General features: G+C 44.8%; 4 protein-coding genes across 7 annotated transcripts; 2 read left to right on the top strand and 2 right to left on the bottom strand.

Annotated features, from left to right (window-relative positions):
* Nucleotides 1–225: 225 nt before the first annotated feature.
* Nucleotides 226–8709, top strand: LOC120678951 (multiple inositol polyphosphate phosphatase 1-like). Its single transcript, XM_039960418.1, has 12 exons — nt 226–293; nt 411–620; nt 1408–1492; nt 1912–2211; nt 5266–5424; nt 5978–6118; nt 6224–6280; nt 6911–7049; nt 7138–7242; nt 7349–7566; nt 8122–8163; nt 8304–8709. Exons 1-12 carry the CDS (start codon nt 247–249, stop codon nt 8481–8483), a joined length of 1683 nt encoding a protein of 560 aa, XP_039816352.1. The 5' UTR covers nt 226–246; the 3' UTR covers nt 8484–8709.
* A 1652-nt stretch (nt 8710–10361) lies between these two features.
* On the bottom strand, nt 10362–11123 carry LOC120679767 (defensin-like protein 21). The gene is made up of 2 exons (XM_039961422.1): nt 10811–11123; nt 10362–10718 (listed from the first exon to the last, which is right to left on the bottom strand). Exons 1-2 carry the CDS (start codon nt 10872–10874, stop codon nt 10543–10545), a joined length of 240 nt encoding a protein of 79 aa, XP_039817356.1. The 5' UTR covers nt 10875–11123; the 3' UTR covers nt 10362–10542.
* A 199-nt stretch (nt 11124–11322) lies between these two features.
* On the top strand, nt 11323–12025 carry LOC120680040 (defensin-like protein 2). Its single transcript, XM_039961687.1, has 2 exons — nt 11323–11493; nt 11580–12025. The coding sequence occupies exons 1-2, from the start codon at nt 11433–11435 to the stop codon at nt 11771–11773; spliced, it is 255 nt and encodes an 84-aa protein (XP_039817621.1). The 5' UTR covers nt 11323–11432; the 3' UTR covers nt 11774–12025.
* Nucleotides 12026–13536: 1511 nt separating this feature from the next.
* LOC120678945 (bifunctional purine biosynthesis protein PurH-like) lies at nt 13537–18802 on the bottom strand. 4 transcript variants are annotated; one of them, XM_039960407.1, is made up of 12 exons: nt 18618–18797; nt 18393–18498; nt 17110–17191; nt 16629–16725; nt 16068–16170; nt 15820–15950; nt 15446–15623; nt 15201–15358; nt 14793–15002; nt 14342–14689; nt 14107–14233; nt 13537–14021 (listed from the first exon to the last, which is right to left on the bottom strand). In XM_039960407.1, the coding sequence occupies exons 1-12, from the start codon at nt 18759–18761 to the stop codon at nt 13870–13872; spliced, it is 1836 nt and encodes a 611-aa protein (XP_039816341.1). In that variant the 5' UTR covers nt 18762–18797; the 3' UTR covers nt 13537–13869. The 4 variants fall into 4 exon arrangements, with proteins under 4 accessions (XP_039816341.1, XP_039816344.1, XP_039816342.1 ...); XM_039960410.1 differs by having other exon boundaries at nt 13658–14021; nt 18393–18495; nt 18618–18802; XM_039960408.1 differs by having other exon boundaries at nt 13658–14021; nt 18645–18798.
* Nucleotides 18803–20369: the final 1567 nt, after the last annotated feature.

The raw sequence follows: 20369 nt of genomic DNA, 5'->3' as shown, positions 1-20369 counted from the left end.
TGCCATTTCACTAACTTAATGAAATCAGCCTGACAAGCATTCCGGTTTTCTAAGTTTGAAGCTGCTAATTGATCATGGCTTTATGTTAGAGTATATTAGGTAACTCCAGATATGGTTAGTTTAGGATTGATTGTAATCCCGGGATGTTTTTGCCTGTACCTCTATAAAAATGTTTGCGAACATGTCTAATTGAGCTATGTAATAATCAACTCTATAGTTTCTTAGGAAATCTATAGAGATGTTCTTATGCTATGTTGTTTCGAAGCCTACGACTATCGTGCACAAATTAGATGGTGAGCAATTGTGCCATAAAATGAGTTCAATCTATGATAAATTCTTATATTTTTGTTTTTGAATCTATGAGTTCAATCTATGCTTATCTTGCCAACTTGTATTTTTTTTACCCGTAGCGTTAGCACGGGCACCCTTACTAGTTGGAAGGAAGGGGGAAAAAGCACCAAATCGAGAAGGCGAATCGAGTTCGCCATGGCTGCTCCGCGCGCACTGCTCCCCCAGCTACTGCTCCTTGTTGTCGCCGCGCTCGTCGCGGCCGCCCCCGTCCCGAGGGCGTCCGGAGCCGGGCAGTTCGACGTCCGCCGCCACCTCTCAACCGTCACCAGGTGCCTGCCTCACTTGCCGCTCAAGGCTCTCCAGCCACTGATCTGAACTTGTTCGCTCGTGGGGTTCGGGTGTATGTGTTCCCGTCGTGTTGTCAGGGGAGATTCGGCCTAGGGCTTATGATTTGGGGGTGGGTGGTTTGGGCCTTGCCGCAGTTGGGGCATCGCCAGCCGCACTCATGCGACGAGGATGAATCGCGAAGTGGGTTAACTGAACCCGCCACCCCCTGTATCTGCTGCGCGGCTCTAGGTGCCCAGCCCTAGTCCCTAGACTTCTATGAAAATGTGCGGGTCCCAACTCGGGGCGCCGTAGAGTCCTCTGCAGCTCTGCGTGCTCGCGGGGTGACGCTGCGACTAGCCCTCGATCGAACTAAATTTCTGATGGATGGAACTCGGTTGTCTCTCTGATGTAAACCTGAAGATTTTCAATGCTAGCTTGTAGTGTAGAATGGATCTCCTGCAACAGTTAGACCTTAAATTTTTATATCTACTAGGTGGTACACTAGAATCATTTTAATAAATGTTGCTATGGTCTTATGGTGTTTTCTTTTAATATATTGTGTTTTGCAAATATCAGAAATTGAAATGGAGGCCTGCCGCTGCCCGCTAGAACTCATATAACTGTGACCTGAATAATACTATCATAAATGAAACAGGGGTTTGCCAGCTAGAGCCCATGCCAGTAATAAGCATGATCTGAATAATACTGTTGTGTAAAACCCATAAATTGATTCCTGCCCCCACCGTTTCTTCACTGTACTAAATGCTCTAATCCCTTCGTGATGTCCAGATACGATGTGGCCAGAGGGTCCACTAGTGTCGACTCTATGCCACGAATCCCAGATGGGTGCCGTGTGATCCACCTCAATCTAGTGGTAAGTTTGCTTCAATACATCTTTCTGATGTGTTCGCGACTTCGCCCAGTTTGTGTGCAGGTGAATAGTGTAACTAACAGTCATCATATTTACAATTTATCTATATTGTGCCGAGCTCCTTTTGAGCTAGGAATGATCCTAGTATGTAATGCACAAACTTTCTATATTTTGTATTCCCTCCGTTCCAAATTGTAGGTCGTTTTAATAAATCTAGATACATAGTTTTTGCTACGTATCTAGACTTAGCGTATATCTAAATGCATAGCAAAAACTATGCATCTAAATTTGCAAAACCGACCTACAATTTGTAATGTAGGGAGTATATAGTTGCAAATATAATTATATACCGTTCAGCAAGGAGTGCATGTCTAGGTGAGCTAAAATGAAAATTATTTGATAATTTTGTTTTTGTTTCCTAGGCAAGACATGGGACTCGTGCTCCTACCAAGAAGCGAATCAAAGAGCTGGATAGATTGGCAATTAGGCTGGGAGCTCTTATTAATGAGGCAAAACAAGGTCTCAAGAGTGATTCTCTGAAGAAAGTTCCATCCTGGATAAAGGGCTGGGAGTCACGTTGGAAGGGTAGAACTAAAGGTGGTGAGCTGACTAGTGAAGGAGAAGAAGAGCTCTACAACTTAGCCACCAGAGTGAAGGAGAGGTTTCAGGACCTGTTTGATGATGAATATCACCCTGATGTATATTCAATAAGAACAACTCAGGTTAGCTCTGAGCCTTTGACGGGGAGCTTCTTTAATTTACTTCCATGTATATTCTTACTCTGGTGGAGTCGTAGAGGTTAGAAGGCAAGGCGACCGGATTATCGTAATCCGGTTGGTAGTTGGAGATTCGGTTTTGAATGTGATCAGTGCCTATGCCCCTCAGGTAGGCCTTAGTGAGAGCACCAAGATGCAGTTCTGGGAAGATCTAGATAGCATGGTTAGTACCGTGCCTACCAGCGAGAAACTCTTCATAGGAGGAGATCTCAACGGCCATGTGGGTGCGACTAATGTAGGGTTCGAGCGAGTGCACGTGGGTTTTGGGTATGGTAGCAGGAGTCAAGAGGGGGAGGATGTGTTGAACTTCGCGTTAGCCTACGACTTGTTGATAGCGAATACCGTGTTTAAGAAGAGGGAATCCCATCTTGTGACGTTTCGTAGTGGACAACACTCGAGCCAGATCGACTTTATCCTTGCTAGGAGGAAGGATAGACGTGATTGCTTAGATTGTAAGGTGATACCTGGGGAGTGTGTTGTCCCTCAACACAAGCTTGTGGTGGCGGACTTTCGTCTTCGGGTACGTGTCCACCGGGACAAACGTGCCAAGATTGCGAGAACAAAGTGGTGGAAGTTTAGAGGGGAAGCGGCACAAGCGTTTAAGGAAAGGATGCTAGGTGAGGGGCCTTGGGAAGAAGGAGAAGACACAGATGACATGTGGCTAAAGATGGCAACATGTGTTCAGAAGGTGGCCTTAGAGGTGTTTGGCGTGAGTAGGGGAGACAAACAGGAGGGGAAAGACACCTGGTGGTGGAATGACGAGGTGCAAAGGGCTATTAAGGAGAAGGAGTGTTTCAAGCGCATCCACCTTGACAAGAGTGCAGCCAACATCGAGGGCTATAAATTAGCGAAGAGGGTTGCAAAGCGAGCTGTGAGTGTAGCAAAGGGTAAGACGTATGATGACCTGTATCAGCGGCTAGGCACGAAAGAAGGGGAGAAGGACATTTATAGGATGGCTAGGATCCGCGAGCGGAAGACAAGGGACATCAACCAAATTAAATGCATTAAGGATGGGACAAATCGACTGCTAGTGAAGGATGAGGAGATCATGGATAGATGGAGAGAGTACTTCGACAAGTTGTTTAATGGGGAGAGTGAGGGCCCTACCCTTGAGTTAGATGACTCTTTTGACGATACCAACAGACGTTTTGTGAGGAGAATTCAGGAGGTAGAGATCGGGGAGACTTTGAAGAGGATGAAGGGAGGTAAAGCGATGGGCTCTGATGGTATCCCCATTGAGGTGTGGAGATGCCTAGGAGATAGAGCAATAGTATGGTTAACTAAGTTTTTTAATCTCATTTTTCGGTCAAACAAGATGCTGGAAGAATGGAGGAGAAGTATATTAGTACCTATCTTCAAAAACAAGGGCGATGTTCAAAGTTGTATTAACTACCGTGGGATTAAGCTGATGAGCCATACGATGAAGCTTTGGGAGAGGGTTATCGAGCATCGCCTAAGAAGAGTGACAAGTATGACCCAAAACCAATTTGGGTTCATGCCTGGAAGGTCAATCATGGAGGCGATTTTCTTAATACGACAATTGATGGAGAGATATAGGGAGCAGAAGAAGGACTTGCACATGGTCTTCATTGACCTTGAGAAGGCATGACAAAGTACCGAGAAATGTCATGTGGTGAGCCTTGGAGAAGCACAAAGTCCCAACTAAGTACATTACCCTCATTAAGGATATGTACAAGGATGCGACGACGTTTGTCCGGACATGTGATGGCAACACCATTGACTTTTCTATTAACATAGGCCTACACCAGGGGTCAGCACTGAGCCCTTATTTATTTGCTTTAGTGATGGATGGGGTCACAAGGGATATACAAGCTGAGATCTCTTGGTGTATGCTCTTTGCTGATGATGTGATGCTAGTTGACGAGAGTAGGGCAGAGGTTAATAGGAAGTTAGAGCTGTGGAGACGCACGTTAGAGTCGAAAGGGTTCAGATTTAGTAGGACCAAGACCGAGTACATGATGTGCGATTTCAGCACGACTAGGCATGGGGGGAGATGTTAGTCTAGATGGGCAAGTGGTGGTCCAGAATGATACTTTTCGGTATTTAGGATCGGTGCTACAAAAGGATGGCGACATTGATGAAGATGTTAGGCATAGAATTTCAGCTGGCTGGTTGAAATGGCGGTAAGCTTCTGGCATCCTTTGTGACAAGAGGGTGCCACAAAAGCTAAAAGACAAATTCTATAGGACAACAATTCGTCCGGCGATGTTATACGGTGTTGAATGTTGGCCTACAAAAAGGCGACATGTCCAGCAACTGAGTGTAGCAGAGATGTGGATGTTGCGGTGGTTTTGCGGGCACACAAGGAGGGATAGAGTCCGGAACGAAGTTATTCGGGATAGGGTTGGGGTGGCACCAATTGAGGAGAAACTTATCCAGCATCGGCTGAGATGGTTTGGACATGTCCAACGAAGCCTCCTGAGGCGCCGGTGCGTAATGGGGTTCTTGAGCGGGTCGATAATGTAAAGAGGGGTAGAGGTAGATCTAAACTGACGTGGGATGAGTCGGTTAAGAGAGAACTTAAGGATTGGAATATCTCTAAAGAGATAGCTTTGGATAGGAGCGCTTGGAGACTAGCTATCAATGTGCCTGAACCTTGAACTTATTTCTTTCGGGTTTCATCTCTAGCCTACCCCAACTTGCTTGGGAAAAAAGGCTATGTTGTTGTTGTTGTTGTTGTTGTATATTCTTACATCTATATATCAAATTGTCCTCTTTACATCATCACCCAAAAGGTAAGGAATACTCGTGCCACATTTAGATTGTCATAAACTCATAATGCCTTGTTATTCTGTTTGCTGTTGTTTTTGAAGAAAGGGGTCAATTGTGAAAATTTCCATAATTTACACTAAGATGAATCTGATTACTGAGCAGAATAGGTGAATCAGCATAGATGGTTCCAACTGCAGTCATATCAGAAGTTGCTGGTTTCTATTGTGACACGACAGGTTAACTATTGCTATATGTTTCAAAATGCAGGTTTCTCGAGCATCAGCTAGTGCAGTAGCATTTGGTTTGGGATTGCTTTCTGGGAAAGGGAAGCTTGGACCAGGAAAGAACCGTGCCTTTTCTGTTCTGAGCGAGAGTCGTGCAAGTGATATTTGTCTGAGATTCTTTGACAGCTGTGAAACATACAAGGTATTATTTATTGCAGCACTGACATTTTTTAGAAGAAAAACATTGGCAGATTTGTTTGTGACCTGAGTTTTTTGTTCTGTTGTTTCTGTATCAACAGGCTGCACATACCTTTGGTTTTATTAGAAAAATGTTTTAAACATTTTGGTCCTTGAAGCACGCTACTATAATTTAGCCCTGTATAATGTACCTTATAGGAAGACATAAATTGGCAGCAGTGATGTCAGATAGTGCTACCATGTTAGTAGCTAAACAATTTCATACCTCATAAATGCTAACGTATAAACATGTGGCCTCTAGATTTTACTCTGTTATTTTTGTTATTTACAGATAATTGTTTCATGCGATGCATCCACTCTTCTGTTTGCTCCTTTAAGTTTGTCTCAGCTGCTTTATTCCATTTCTTTTTAGAAGGGTCATGCTTATGTCTCACCTTTTTTTGTTCCTTGTACGTTAAGTATATCATTACCTGTTTGACACTTGTATATTGCTAGACATCCGGTATGCCAAATATTTGACTAAAGATTACTAAATTTTTAAACCTTGATACCACCAGGCATACAGGAAAAGGAAGGAGCCTGATGTCGAAAAGGAAAAGGAACCGATCCTAGAGCATGTCACAGCTGCACTTGTCAATCGTTATCACCTCAATTTTACAACTCAGGATGTCTCTTCCCTCTGGTTTCTTTGTAAGCAGGTAATGAGTGCAAAATGGTGTTGGGGATTTCTTCCATGTGTTTCTGAAAATACCTACATGGACATGCTGGAGTAAATATGATTAACTTTTGAATGCTCAAACCAGGAAGCATCTTTATTGAATATAACCAATCAAGCTTGTGGACTTTTTAATGAAGCTGAGGTAGGCATCTTTGGACATCTATAGCTTTTGCCATGCTTCATGCTTGAAATATCTTGTATGTCTTAACTGTATTAACTAACTTTTTTCCACATTTTGTGTTTGGTTCCTTGACGCACAAATACACTGCATAAATACTGGACCTTAAAACCTTTTAGAATTGACTGCTAGTTTGCAAATATTATACCTTCTTCATGGCGTGGCTAGTGCTTCAGAAAGTATATAATTACGAGTTGTGTGGTTTCCTTCAAACTTTCAAAGTAATTTCATTGTTCGTTGCAGTTTATGCAGCTCAAGCTTTTCATAAAATTAAACCTCCCCAGTTGGTAGACAGTGAGATTTTCTTATTTCTCAACTGTAATTCGTCATCCCACCTATTGTTGTTGGTTGAGAGCACATCCTATTCGATCCAATAACTGTGCTGCTGATCACAAAATTAAGCTAGCTACATGAAAATAATGTGCTAACAGAACGTAGTTAGCATGCTTTCTGACCTGCACTTTAGGTTTAATGTTCTTTCTTCAGTAATCTGTTATGCTTTCTGACTGATGTTTGCATGCTTTGAAAGTAATTCTTCAGCATTGATTTGCTTTGCTTTTGTTTAACAATTAAGGTAAATAATGTGCTGTTCAGGTTTATTTTCTGGAGTGGACAGATGATTTGGAGGGTTTTGTTCTAAAAGGCTATGGTGAGTCAATTAACTACCGTATGGGACTGCCGTTGCTCAAGGATGTTGTCCAGTCCATGGAAGAAGCAATCATAGCTAAAGAAGGTAACTCTACTTTATGAGTCCAGCAAAATTAGCTGGTTATCGGTATCTTTTTCCTGGAATTATAGCTGAACAATTCTTGGTAACGTAGAAAACCACCCTGATGGTACGTATGAAAAAGCAAGGCTCCGATTTGCACATGCAGAAACTGTTGTTCCTTTCAGCTGCCTTCTTGGTCTTTTCCTTGAAGGTCCAGGTACTTCCCCTAGGCCACGGATGCATTAATTCTTCCTCTACGAATGACATTGATGATTGGTATCTCATTTGACATATCTACATATACTAATGTTTTGCCTTCTTAGATTTTGAAAAAATACAGCGGGAGGAAGCATTGGACGTACCCCCTATGCCACCACAGGGAAGAAACTGGAAGGGCAGTGTTGTAGCTCCTTTTGCTGGTAACAATATGCTGGTTTTATATCAATGCCCAGGGAAAACTTTAGATGCCAGCACTTCTGGGGGTCAAAATAACTTGTACTTCGTCCAAGTTCTACACAACGAAATCCCAGTTTCAATGCCAGTAAGACTTGCTGACTTTCAATTTTTGTTCTACCTGCTGGTGAATAAAAGAAAATATGTGGATCCTCTTTTGCTCCTATAAATTTGGATCATTTGGTAGTAGAGAGGAGAGGTTTTGTACTCAGTTAAATAAATTGAAACCAAAACTAGACCAAGAGGATGGATATTGATTTTTATGTCACAGGTCTCTCTTGTTTATACTACATATTGAATTTGAACTTTGTGGCTTGTTAGCAGTACTGTCCAAACATAATCATGAATGTGGGGTGTTATTTAGTCTTAGAAATCAGTTAATAGTGGCTTCCTGGGATTTATACTAGGCACCTTCTTGCCTTAATTGTGTGCTCCCTTTTGTTTCATTTGTAAACGTTCTGGCCTAGCCCAACTTGCTTGGAACTAAAAGGCACAGCTGTTCTTGTAGACGTAAATGTTTTGCATATAGCAAGCATAGTAGTACATTGTAAGATACATAGTCGTTCTCTGTAACCTCATGCATTCTTTAATAACGCTAAATTCTCTGATGCATCGTTTGTTATGTTAGACCATATGTATGCAGGGGTGCGGCAACAAATATTTCTGTCCATTCGAGGAGTTCAAGGTACATAGAATGCGGCCTCTTCATGTTTCCTTTTTGAAAAATGTCCTTCATATTTACTCATCACACTCAAGATACGAAGGACGTTTTTCACTGCCAGTTATTTCGAAGAACTTTTCTTATTAATGTTGTCTGTGTTACAGGAGAGGATAGTCAAACCACACCTGAAGCATGACTACAATATGATATGCAAGATCAATCCCCCTGTGGCGAGCAAGGAGCCTGCTTCGTTCACCACCAAGGTGTCCAGTTTCTTGGTAGGATTGTTCTCGCAGAAAGGGTACCGCGACGTGAGCGCAGAAAGCGTCAAGACGGAGTTGTAAGCCACGCAAGCCATCTGCGAGCACGAGCAAGGAACGAGATTAACCGACGCACTAACCCGAGGTGTTTTTTGTACGGCCGAGTCGAAACTCGAATGTGTAGCCTTTCAAAAAAAGAAACTCGAAAGTCCTATAAAAAAAAAAGAAACTCGAAAGTGTACGAGGCGTCAGTTCTTCCGGGAAAGATGCCTCTGACAATGTAAATTCATCAGTTTCAGTTCATCAGTCACATCATGTCACTGTAGCTACTACCTTTACGGCGAAATAGCCTAACTAATTTCTCAACTACCGGCTCAATTTCGTTCACTTTAATTTTTGAACTATGCAAAAAAGGGGTCAATTTCATCCATTGGGTATGTGGTGTGCCACCGCCCTAAACGAAATTGACCTGCTTTGCATAGTTCATGAATCAAAGTGGACATTTTGAAGACATTTTGACAGTTCAGGAGCGAAATTAGCTATAGTTGAGGGACCACTTTGACCCTGTTTATTTTCATCAGTTTTTTAGTCCCTATTATATTAAAAAGAATCTTATTATTTAGGAGTATCTAGCCAAAGGGCCTCTAGCTGAGTTGGTTAGAGGAACCCAGCGGCACTCCTCAGGTCCTGGGTTCGACCCCCCGTGGGAGCGGATTTCAGGCTGAGGTTAAAAAAATCCCCTCGCTGGCCCCGGTGCCAATGCACTGGTGTGGACGGCCCAGGTCGGCCTGATGACCCTTACATGGCCCAGGCAGGGTTCTCATGGGCTACGGCCCCCAGTGTCAGGGCGGGGCCAGGGTTCGGGGATTTTCTCGGTCGGGGAAGCCGAGACTTCTTCTAAAAAGTCAATACCGGTGGGGCGGTCTTTCCCCACCCGGCCGAGTTTTTTTTTTGAGTATCTAATAATATTTGTTTATAATTTTTTTGACAGATGTGTGCTAATTCGTGAGATGAATCTAATGAATCTAATTAATTCATAATTTACTACAATGATGCTATAGTAATCATCCACTAATTATAGATTAATATATTTTATTAGATTTGTTTCGTAGTTTAGCTCTAAGATTGTGCAATTAGTTTTGTAGTGATTCTAAATACTATTTTTTTTTGACGTGACATGGTGTAAAATTTAGTCTGAAACCAAACAACCGCTATTTCGCCAAACTTGAAAGGTCAGCGACGCCGCGACGGTGTGCAGCAGCACGTGTTGGTACAGTGCCCAATTAACTGTTCCGGACTGTATGTTGTAAAAAATCCAGGTTACTGTTTTGTCAGATCCGAAGCGGCAAGCGGGCGCCGACCGCATCCTAGGAGAGGAGATCGAGTGGAGACCTCGACACGGCACGGGCAGAGCACGGCGAGAGAGAGGGAGCATCGGGGCATGGCGAGCCGGGAAGCAAAGGGGGAGACGGTGCTGGTCACCGGCGCCAGCGGCTTCATCGGCTCGACGCTCGTCCGCGGCGGCGTCCTCAACCCCGGTCAGTAGCGCCGCGCTCCCTGGCCGAAGCTCGCCACGGCGCCGTCGCGCAGAAAACACTGGTGGCTCGCCTGCGACGCGGAGGTTATCATTTGCGCGGTGATGTGCGGATGACAAGGCGGGGACGGACCACCTCCTGGCGCTCGCCGCCGGCGCCTCAGCATCTTCCGCTGCGACCTCCTCGACGGCGCCGCGCGGGGCTGCTCGGGCGTCTTCCACCTCGCCTCTCCCTGCACCGGGCTGACATGCTATGTTTGTCTGCGGTTGCAGAATCAGCTGATGGTGCCGGCCGTGAAAAATGAAGGAAATTTTTTGTTCGAAAAAAAAAATGAAGGAAATTTTGGTGTCTGGGTATGTGCCTTGGTCCGTTCCTTTGTGTTGCAGGTTCCCCAAGGATACCCAGCCTGGGCTGGTGAGAGCGGAGGTAACGATTTTAATTTGCTATATATATTATCCATCTTTTATTCTGATCATCATCATCAAAGCCAGCAGATTTGGCGGCCTTCGGGCACGTACGTACACCACACATAGTGCTAGTAGTATACGTACGTACATACACACACCGTCGATCATGGACGTATAGGTTCGGCAGAGGCTAGTAGCTAGCTAGCACTGCCTGACGCACTTGCACTGTCGCCTGAATCCGTCGCAGTTGCCGCCGCCCCAGCCCTCCTGCAGGCACACCTGCGCGCAGTTGCGGTCGGAGACGCAGAGCCCATGGAACCCCGCGCTCCGCCGCCGGCACACGCGCGCCTCCGCCGCCGGCGCCGGCGACCACTCCTCTGCAGGCACACCAACGAGAGAATATATCAACAAGCCGGCGCCTGCATATGCATCAACAGCAATCAACGGGGACGAGACGACGACGACGTACGCGCGACGACAATGAGCAGCAGGAGCAGCACGGCCGCCCGCGCCGCCGCCTTCCCCGTCCACATGGCTGCCGGGCTGCCGGTGATGATAAGCCGCTGCCTCGCTGGCTGCAGGTGAGGTGAGTGAGATCGACTGGCTGGCTGGATCGGAGGTTGACGAAGAAGAACCGACTGCTAGCTGCATGCTGCGCGCGGCGGGCCGGCAGATATAGGCGGTCCATGCCGGGGTGCGCGCCGCCACGTGGCGCGGCGGACCGCCTGCACGGTGCGGTGCATGCGTGCTTACGTGGCGTGCCAGGAGCCTGCATGCGCGCCAGGTCAGGCAATGCAAGTTGCGCTGTGTCGGTGTCGTCGGTGGCCAGTGCCGCCGAGGTAGCAGACGATGATCGGCGAGCTTGCTCGATCCTTCCATCGACCGATCACCCGTGGCTTCCACTTCACACGTGTCCTCCTCCCAGCGTCGCAGGTGGCAGGAGGCGCCCCGCCACGTGCCCGCCTCCCCGTCCGCCCCGTCGACTATAACTACCAGTACTAGGCGGCGCCGTAGGCTGGCTGCCCATCTAGACCATCGGCGGCGAACTCTCTCCCTCCAGGCCTCCATTGACAACCACAACCAACGTAACGATGGAGCTCAAGTCCAGGGCCGCCGCGTGCGCGCTCCTGCTCGTGCTGCTCGTCCTCACCCGTACACACACGCACACCCTCTCTCTCTCCCGGCCGCTGCTGATCGAATCTAATAAGCTTATTACCACATGATCTATCCCTACGCAGACGGCGGCGGCAACGTCAGGGCCGGCGGCGGGGTGGTGGCGGCGGAGGCGCGCGTGTGCTCGGGGAAGAGCCAGCACCGCTCCTTCCCCTGCATCTCCGACCGCCTCTGCACCCGCAACTGCGTCAACGAGGGCGGCGGCTGGACCGCCGGCTACTGTCACCGGAGGTTCTGCACCTGCCAGAAGGCCTGCTGATCGCCGGCCGGCCGGCTGGACGGCGGCGATCGATCGATCGATCGGTCAGCTCGTTCGCTTCGCCGCACGTGCGCTGCGCTCTGCTTTGTCAGTGCAGTATCATGCACACGCATGGCGCATGTCGCGATGTAATAATGATATGATATACTACTACAGCAGTAATAAGAGCAGGACGGGCGGCGCACAAGTGTGTGCACGCGTGCAATGACCAAATGTTCTACCCATCAAAATAAATTATTTTCAGAAAAAAAACTACCTCTCCACCAAACACAATTCAATTTATAATAGATTAAAGTTTCGCTTGGATCCAACAGTACTAATGAGTTAGCACTTCTATATCAAATCTAAACAGGACTCCAACAGAGTCTAAAGTCTAAACAGGAGTGCGGAACTCTAATGGAGTGGGATTAAAAACTTTGTAATAATTAAAAGTTCTATATACTACTACAGCAGTAATAAGAGCAGGACGGGCGGCGCACAAGTGTGTGCACGCGTGCAATGACCAAATGTTCTACCCATCAAAATAAATTATTTTCAGAAAAAAAACTACCTCTCCACCAAACACAATTCAATTTATAATAGATTAAAGTTTCGCTTGGATCCAACAGTACTAATGAGTTAGCACTTCTATATCAAATCTAAACAGGACTCCAACAGAGTCTAAAGTCTAAACAGGAGTGCGGAACTCTAATGGAGTGGGATTAAAAACTTTGTAATAATTAAAAGTTCTAATAAAGATATGAGTATCTATCGGGACTTAGAAATTTAAATATTGATATAAGAATTCATCGATTTAAAAATTTAGTAAAAATATAATAGTTTTTGAAGTAGCATTCAATTTTTGCCTTGAAGGTAAAATGAAGTTATTTATCTCTATTTATTATGAGCTATATTCACGACCGGAAACTGCCTATTTGCCGTGTGCTTTCTATTGGACACACGATAAAGAAGCTCATGGCTACGCAGTAAGATCTTTTCTGAATTAAAATATTTTTTTGCTGTTTTAAAATTAGTTTTTTTTTTGTTTTCTAAAAAGTTATTTGCCATGTGTTTTTTGATACACGATAAAATCTTTGCCGTGTGCTCGAAAAATGACACATGACAAAAAGTCTCTTTGCCGATGTTTATATACCGTGTGTGCTTTGCTTTGTGTTATACATGGCAAAGATTTTGCCACGTGGATTCGACCTTTACAGAGTGCCTTTGGCATACGGCAAATCAGACGATTCCCCTAGTGATTAAACATTAATTGATTAGTGTAACTAAACGGATAGAATAATTTGGGCTTAAATACTCCTTCTGTATTAAGAAGTCGTTTGAATTTGTCCTAAATTAAATATTCTAAACTTTGATTATAAATAAATATTTTTTAATTGTGTTTGAAAATGTAAAAGCGACGTAAGTAGATTCATCTTGTAATGTTGTTTCGAAAAATTATATATTAACTATATTTTATAATTTATTTATAAAAAGATAATAATAAAAGTTTTTTTTGAAGATCATATCGGAGTAACTTTTTAGGATAAATTTTGTATTCTAAAATGGATTTTTTTACGGAATTCTAGGCCCACGCAACTTGATGCAGAGCTATATATACTACCCCTACAAAAAGCCCGTTGGCTTGAAATGGGCCATTACATCACTCAGCCTGGCTTATCATTATCATATATTTATCATACACGAAACAGTGGCTGAGGAAAACTGATAGGATTCCTCAAGAAACGCTCCATCCAGCCTCCTGCGACAAGATGTACACTGAGAAATAAGCCATTGTAGACTGATAAATATATTTATCATATATATACAACGTACGTCTGAACGGAGAACAAATTCATAGCACGTCTTCCCCTTCGGACCCCTTTGTTCCAGACTCCAGAGTCGCACTTTTACCCAGGACATCCTTTATTACAGTTTTTTGGAGGATCCGATGCAACTTTCGAATTTTGAACTGAAATAAAAAGATTTGAATTCAAATCCCTTCTGCTCAGGCATGCCCTCGATCAGGAGCAGCAGCAGCTGCAGCTTTGTTGCAGCCTACCTCCAGTCAGAATCCTCTCTGCCCCTGCTCTGTTTGCCGCCTCTAGCGGCGGCCACGGTCAGTGCCTGAAGTGCCTGACGCCGGTGAAGAGGAGGGACACCCCGTACTTGTCGCAGCAGTCCACGGCGTCCTGGTCCCGGATGCTGCCGCCGGGCTCCGCGATCACCGCGATGCCGCTCCGGCACGCCTCCTCCACAGCATCGTTCCAGGCTGCGCGACCCAATCAGAGCTCAGCGCCATCATCGTATCACCATCTGAAGCATTCATTAGCGGCGCCAAGTTTCTATCTACTCACCGAACGGGAAGAAGGCGTCGCTGGCCAGAGCAGCTCCCTTGGCCTCCTCCCCGGCCTTCAGGAAGGCGATCCTCAGGCTCTCCAGCCTGTTCGGCTGCCCGCTGCCCATGCCCAGCATGCAATTGTTCTGCACACTCGACCACCATCAGGGCACAGGATCAAACATGCTGTCCAGCGATCTCATTCTCTTTGAGTCCGCGGAACAGAGAAAAGTAAGCATACGGGCACTGCTCACCTTGGCGATCACGATGGCGTTGCTCTTGACATGCTTGACGCAGAGCCAGGCGAATCTCGCGTCCGAGAGCTCGCTGCCCTCGGGGGCCCTCTCCGACATCTTCGTGAAGGTGATGTCTTCCGGGGTCAGGTCGTCCGATTCCTGAGCCAGCCAGCCGCCGTTCACCTGCCGGAGGGACAGCATCCCTTTCCCGCTCTGCTGCGCCTCGAGTATCCTCAGCGTCTTCGATTTCCCCTTTAGGACCTCGAGCCCCTTCTCAGTGTATCCGCGTGCGACAACTATCTCGTAGAACATCCGCGCCTCGCCATCCGTCGGGCTCCTAAACTCGCGAATTTCCCTTGCGAGATCCTAAAATATGTAGCATCTCATTGTGTCAACAGTATAGGATGATTGTGTCAACAATAATGGATGACGGACAGCAGCAAAGGTAGAAGAGTTGTAGCTTGTGCACCTCATCGATCGTCGTATTAAAGGCGACTATGCCGCCGAACGCGCTCACAGGGTCTGCCTTCACAGCCAACCTGTATGCTTCAAGGATGTCCTGTCGGGATGCTACCCCGCATGGATTTGTGTGCTTAACCACAACACAGGTTGGGCTCTCAAACTCCGAGACACAGTTCCATGCAGCATCTGCGTCCAAGTAATTGTTATACGACATTTCCTGTAAACAAATGCATCACGTGTAAACTCCTGAATAATCACAACTGTACTGGTGCAAATTGAGTTCACTAAAGAACAGCGAATAAGAAAAGCATGTATGGAGTGTAATCCAGTTCAAAGAGATGCTCGTCAGCAAGTTACAATGATTTGTGTTCCATTTTAGTGAAGCAGCAACTAAAACGAAACATGACTGTCTTACCTTTCCATGGTGCTGAATTGCTGTTGCAATACCGCCAGCATTTACTAGAGAAAGACTCTTGTCACCGTAGAATGCAGCCTTTTGATGAGGATTTTCACCATATCTAAGTGTAGACTTCAGTGACAGGGGCACAGTAAAGCTAGGAGGAAATGTATCTCCTGCATAAAGGTAACGATACCATCATATATGAAAAATATTGACATAACCACTGGAATAAGCATATCTACCAAAAGTAGGGCTAATACCTTTATTCGATTGCTTCCATAACCACTCTGAGACAGCTGAATCGTAAGAAGCAACATGTTGGAAAGCTTTCCATGCAAGCATCCTGCGGAAATCCTGGTCATCTTGCTTCCCATCCAGATATTCCAATAGAGCTGGATAATCTTTATGATCAACAACGACAAGAACATCCTTATGGTTCTGTCAGTCATAACAAATACAGCACAAGTAAGCAACCTGCATACGTACAACTATTCCTATCAGTGTACTACATGAATATTACTTGTATAAATGACATATGCAAATTGAAATAACCTTTTCATGAATATAGCATGCAACACTTCATTAAGCCTTGGTAGCTGAATAAATCAAATAACTGAATATTCAATACAGTTACCTTGGCTGCAGCTCGGATCAATGTAGGTCCACCGATATCAATATTTTCTATACCATCCTCAAAAGTTATTGCACCTGAGGTGACCTTATCATAGAATGGATACAAGTTCACTACAACCACATCAAATGTCCCTGTGGCACAAAGAAAAGGCTGTGGTCAACTGAGACTTATGATTTCTCATTGCAGGACACTTATTAGATCTTAACAACATTTAAGAGGAGTCCCCACAGATGAACAGAAAAACTTACCAATGCCATGCTTGTTCAATGCTTCTAGATGATGCTTCTGGTCTCTTCGCGCAAGAATACCACCATGTATACTAGGGTGCAATGTTTTTACTCTCCCATCTAGCTGAAATGACCCCAAAAGAAGTAAGTCATGATGGAAATGCAGAATTTATACTGCTTGTCAAAAGCCCTTAACATGACAATCCACATCCTTCAAACTATCAGTGGAAAGTAAAAAAATAATTATCAGTTTAAGAAATGGAACAGCAACATCCAGCGAGTTTACAGTTAGAAAATTAGAGTTATGTACTTTTTCTACTAGCTATTCCAACAACCTTTGAGGATTCAGGTTGCACTGAAGAGAATTTGGATAGTACAGGTAATTGTTACATCTGATCCTTTGATGCACTTTTGAAAATTGGCAACAGTACAGGTTACAGCTATTACATTTTTAAAAAACATTAGAAATAATGCAATTTCAAGCATTTCCGACAAACTTTATCCAGGGATCGGTAAACTGACTGTGACAGCAACATGTATTTCAAGAAATGTCGGAACAATTAAACATGAATTAGGCTTTACCATTTCAGGAAAATGTGTAATTTCCTCCACTTTTGTAACATTAACTCCAGCTGCTTCCAAGCTTGATGCCGTGCCACCAGTGGAAATAATAGAAAACCTACAGGAGCACAATCTCTGTATAAGTGGAAAAAAAATTAGCAACATTCGACAAAAAAAAATGAATTCATGGTTCATATTGTAAAACATCACTTTTTTTTGAAATTTTTTTTACTAAACCCAGATCCTAAATTCCTAAGTGGAGTGATGCTTCATAAGACACGAAGCTTACTATCAGGAGCAAACACTGACTTTGAGAAAGAGCAACAAACAATAAATTAGACACATCTAAGGTAGGATTACTTTTCAGAAACTGATCGTGATGAATACATCAAGTACAGGAAAACTCGACAATCAATACAATTTAGCAAGAACTTGAAAGTATGCAGCCAATTGTCAGTCACACAATTCAAAAGCAGGGTGAGTAAGAAAACAAAAAGGTTACCCCAAGCGCTGAAGACCATTTCCAAGATTGGCCAGGTCTGTTTTATCTGACAATGAAATCAGTGCTTGCTTCACTCCTGTGGCTGTAGGAACTTATAGTCAGTTTTGAATGAGATAACTGAAAGAGAATATGCAAAAAATTCGTGGAACACAAGCATGCAACAGAAAACAAATTTATTTATTCAAACACTCGAGTCCTGGATAATGTAAAATCAATGTATGGAAGGTAACAAATCAGGCATATCTATATGAACTTCATGATTGAAACAAATCAACCATAACAAAAGGCTGTCTGAACGCAGAACAACTGACCATTATGCCCAATACAAATTGATGGCACATATGTGTTTGAAGTTTAAATTACACTGCCAAAGGGGTAATTTACTCTCTGGTGAGTTATATGATACTTTGCATACACCACTAGTCCTTGGAGCGCCAAAACCAACTTATGGTAAGAATGCATCGAGATGTCTGGACCACTACTACAGTCTTGACATGTGAGGTCTTCAACCCATAGCTTCTAAAAAAAAACCAGAGCTTGGATCCAAACAAAACAGAAATCTGGATCGCTCTGGGCTCTAAAGGAAGAAAGTCACTAGTAGTTTGCATCATGAGGCAAGCATCACTTGAATAAAAAAAATATATCAGGGACAACTTCCCAACAAGTTAAACTGGTAAGGTGGTACCAAATAGGACACTATTTATTTCCGTTATTCGCAGTGGCGGATCCAGAAATGATTAAAGGAGAGGCTGATTTCTTCTTCCTCTCTCTCCCTTTCTTCTTCCTCCCCTTCTTCCTCCTCCTTTTTTCTTAAAAATGGAGGGGGGGCTCAAGGGGAGGCTCTATTGTTTCTTGGGGTCTAGGGGGGCTGGAGCCCCTCTAGACCGAGTGCTGGATCCGCCCCTGGTTATTCATAATGGAAATGGGGTTAGCCTCGGTTCGGAAAAAAAGAGGAAACTATTGTATCCTTTCCTGAAACTTCCATATTAGGGCTTTGGAAGGGTTTAAGTGATTCCAAAAGCATAGCCCAAGCCTAAGAAAACTAAACTCATGCCCACTTGCCAGTCGCTCAGTGCCTCAGCATCTACAACACAAACTCAGCTCCAAAAAACTGTGCAAGCAAATATGCTTGGAACTAGTTTTAGTAGGAAAGCTTATTAGTTATTGGTATGATCGCCACGTTCGGAGAAAACACAAACGCGAATCCTATTTAACACTAATTCACAAAAGCATCAGAATTAAAATTAACCCCAACACGGTGCAGAGACAGCATAAGAACCCACCGCTCAAGCTCGCCTCCGGCGCCGTCGACGCGCCGGCCTCCACAGCAGCCATGGCGCGCCCCGCCGCACGCTCCGCGGAGGAAGACAGGGAGGCGCGGCGGCTCTGCTAGAAACCAAGCCCGGGCAATGATGAGAGAGAGAGAGAGAGAGAGAGAGAGAGAGAGAGAGAGAGAGAGAGAGAGAGAGAGAGAGAGAGAGAGAGAGAGAGAGAGAGAGAGAGAGGACCGTGGGGAGTGGGTGAACGGAGAGTACGTGGCAGTGGCGTGCTGGGAAGAAGGTCTGGCGGCCTCGGCGAGGGGACGCGCGTGCGCGTGGCCCGGCGGCGAGCTTGGCGGCGGCGGCGGGAGAGGAGACGAGATAGAGTGGCATCCTCGTAATTGTTAGCACCCCATTGCCCCTTTTCTGTTTGGAAGAACGGACGTGCAAAAGAGAGTTATCGAGGGACAAAAAGGGTAGGCCCTGCTTTTTAGATGGGCCGAATATGGGCTGGGCTGGACAGCTCCAAAGGAATGGGTCGCCCCGTTTTGTTGTTGTATCTTTGTGTAGGTTTTGACAAGTTGTATTGTATGGGAACCTAAAAAAAATTGCATTGTATGGAACTTTAAGAAAAAGAGAGGAGAATATAATTCATTCTTAAAATCATGAAAAATAATATGTAAGAATGTGATGAACAAATATTATAAATAAATGGAACACCGCTCATCCGCTAAGATCGACACATTCTATGCAATGGTAAGTACCATTCATCCCCAAACATAACTTCGATGGATCGACCCAGCTAACGTACAACCAGTCATGAGTTAGGACTGCTGTACGACCGCTCTCGATTAGGAAATCAATCTATGCTAATGACATATTCTTTTAGAACCACTTTTCTATTTTAATAAATTTGAGTTTTCGCATTTTCTTCCCTGTGCACTGTGCAGGTGCGCCCTTTTCTCCCATTCAAGCTCCAAGCAATATCCTACCACCTCCTCCATGATTCACCGAAACTTCTTAAATAGTATAAATAATAAAAATGAATCTGAGATACTCAACAAAATTTCTTACTGAACGGTACTATTATACCTAGATAGAATTGCAGAGGAGAGGAGTCCCTACTTCCACAGTTGACACAGCCAGCAGCCTCAGCAGTCACGTCTTCAGATGCTGACACCTCTTCTGCTGACCCGATTACGACTTCTACGGATCCTCTCCTAGACAGGGCCAGCATGAGAGCCTCCACGACAGCTACACCTCCAGTCAGCTCGGACCCGCAGCTCCCGTCCGTCACCGAGGGTTCTCTTTCCGACGACGACGACGACGACCTGGACCGCTTCCTCGCCGTGCCGCTACAGTAGGATCCGTAGCTCGCCTTTTTGGTGCTTTGATGCCAAAGGGGGAGAGAGAGAGTTAGGGGAGTCACAGAGGAGTTGGAGTCAGGGGGAGGGTAGAGCTAGCAGAGTGCTCGTAGATGCCAGGACTTGTTTGTTGTATCTTTATTGGCTTTTTGGTTCATGGACATGTATATTTGACCCTTGTGCGTGTTGCTCTTTATGACATGTCTATGGATGCTTTTCTTTTCGCGCGTTAACCTTTCTTGCTTTACTCGTTTAAGTTATTATTTGTGTTGTCATCAATCACCAAAAAGGGGTAGATTGAAAGCATCTAGGCCCTCAAGGTTTGTTTCGGTGATTAATGGCAACCATTATTGTGACTAATGAGTTTGTGCAGCTTAATGAAATCTTATCGCTCATTGGATCATATGTTAAAGAGGCTCCTAAATTTCATTATTCAAAAAGGCGATCTCAATATTCAACTCAAATATATAACAAGACTAAGGATCTTTCTAGTCCTAAGTGTCGCAAGGTTGAGAAGGACACTTAGATTAGTATATGTTTTATAGTTTTGTAGAGGTCACACTATTAAGAGGGGTTAAGGCCAAGTAATTTGAGCATGGACATGGTCAACCAATAAATGGATGCACACATTGGTCAC

The sequence above is a fragment of the Panicum virgatum genome, chromosome 6N (assembly GCF_016808335.1).
Source record: "Panicum virgatum strain AP13 chromosome 6N, P.virgatum_v5, whole genome shotgun sequence".
Classification (NCBI taxonomy): domain Eukaryota; kingdom Viridiplantae; phylum Streptophyta; class Magnoliopsida; order Poales; family Poaceae; genus Panicum; species Panicum virgatum.
The sequence above is the reverse complement of the archived record's forward strand: the minus strand, read 5'-3'. Positions and strand labels throughout refer to the sequence as shown.

Excerpts from the sequence above, each read along its gene's own strand:
- LOC120678951 (XM_039960418.1), top strand. The coding sequence starts at position 247 with ATGCTATGTTGTTTCGAAGCCTACGACTATCGTGCACAAATTAGATG. Across the intron at positions 1,493-1,911 it reads TGATCCACCTCAATCTAGTG|GCAAGACATGGGACTCGTGC; the intron begins GTAAGTTTGCTT and ends TTTGTTTCCTAG. Across the intron at positions 6,119-6,223 it reads TCTGGTTTCTTTGTAAGCAG|GAAGCATCTTTATTGAATAT; the intron begins GTAATGAGTGCA and ends TGCTCAAACCAG.
- LOC120679767 (XM_039961422.1), bottom strand. The coding sequence starts at position 10,874 with ATGTGGACGGGGAAGGCGGCGGCGCGGGCGGCCGTGCTGCTCCTGCTG. Across the intron at positions 10,719-10,810 it reads GCTGCTCATTGTCGTCGCGC|AGGAGTGGTCGCCGGCGCCG; the intron begins GTACGTCGTCGT and ends GTGTGCCTGCAG.
- LOC120680040 (XM_039961687.1), top strand. The coding sequence starts at position 11,433 with ATGGAGCTCAAGTCCAGGGCCGCCGCGTGCGCGCTCCTGCTCGTGCTG. Across the intron at positions 11,494-11,579 it reads CGTGCTGCTCGTCCTCACCC|ACGGCGGCGGCAACGTCAGG; the intron begins GTACACACACGC and ends ATCCCTACGCAG.
- LOC120678945 (XM_039960407.1), bottom strand. The coding sequence starts at position 18,761 with ATGCCACTCTATCTCGTCTCCTCTCCCGCCGCCGCCGCCAAGCTCGCC. Across the intron at positions 16,171-16,628 it reads TTACACATTTTCCTGAAATG|CTAGATGGGAGAGTAAAAAC; the intron begins GTAAAGCCTAAT and ends GGGTCATTTCAG. Across the intron at positions 14,690-14,792 it reads TTAATACGACGATCGATGAG|GATCTCGCAAGGGAAATTCG; the intron begins GTGCACAAGCTA and ends TACATATTTTAG.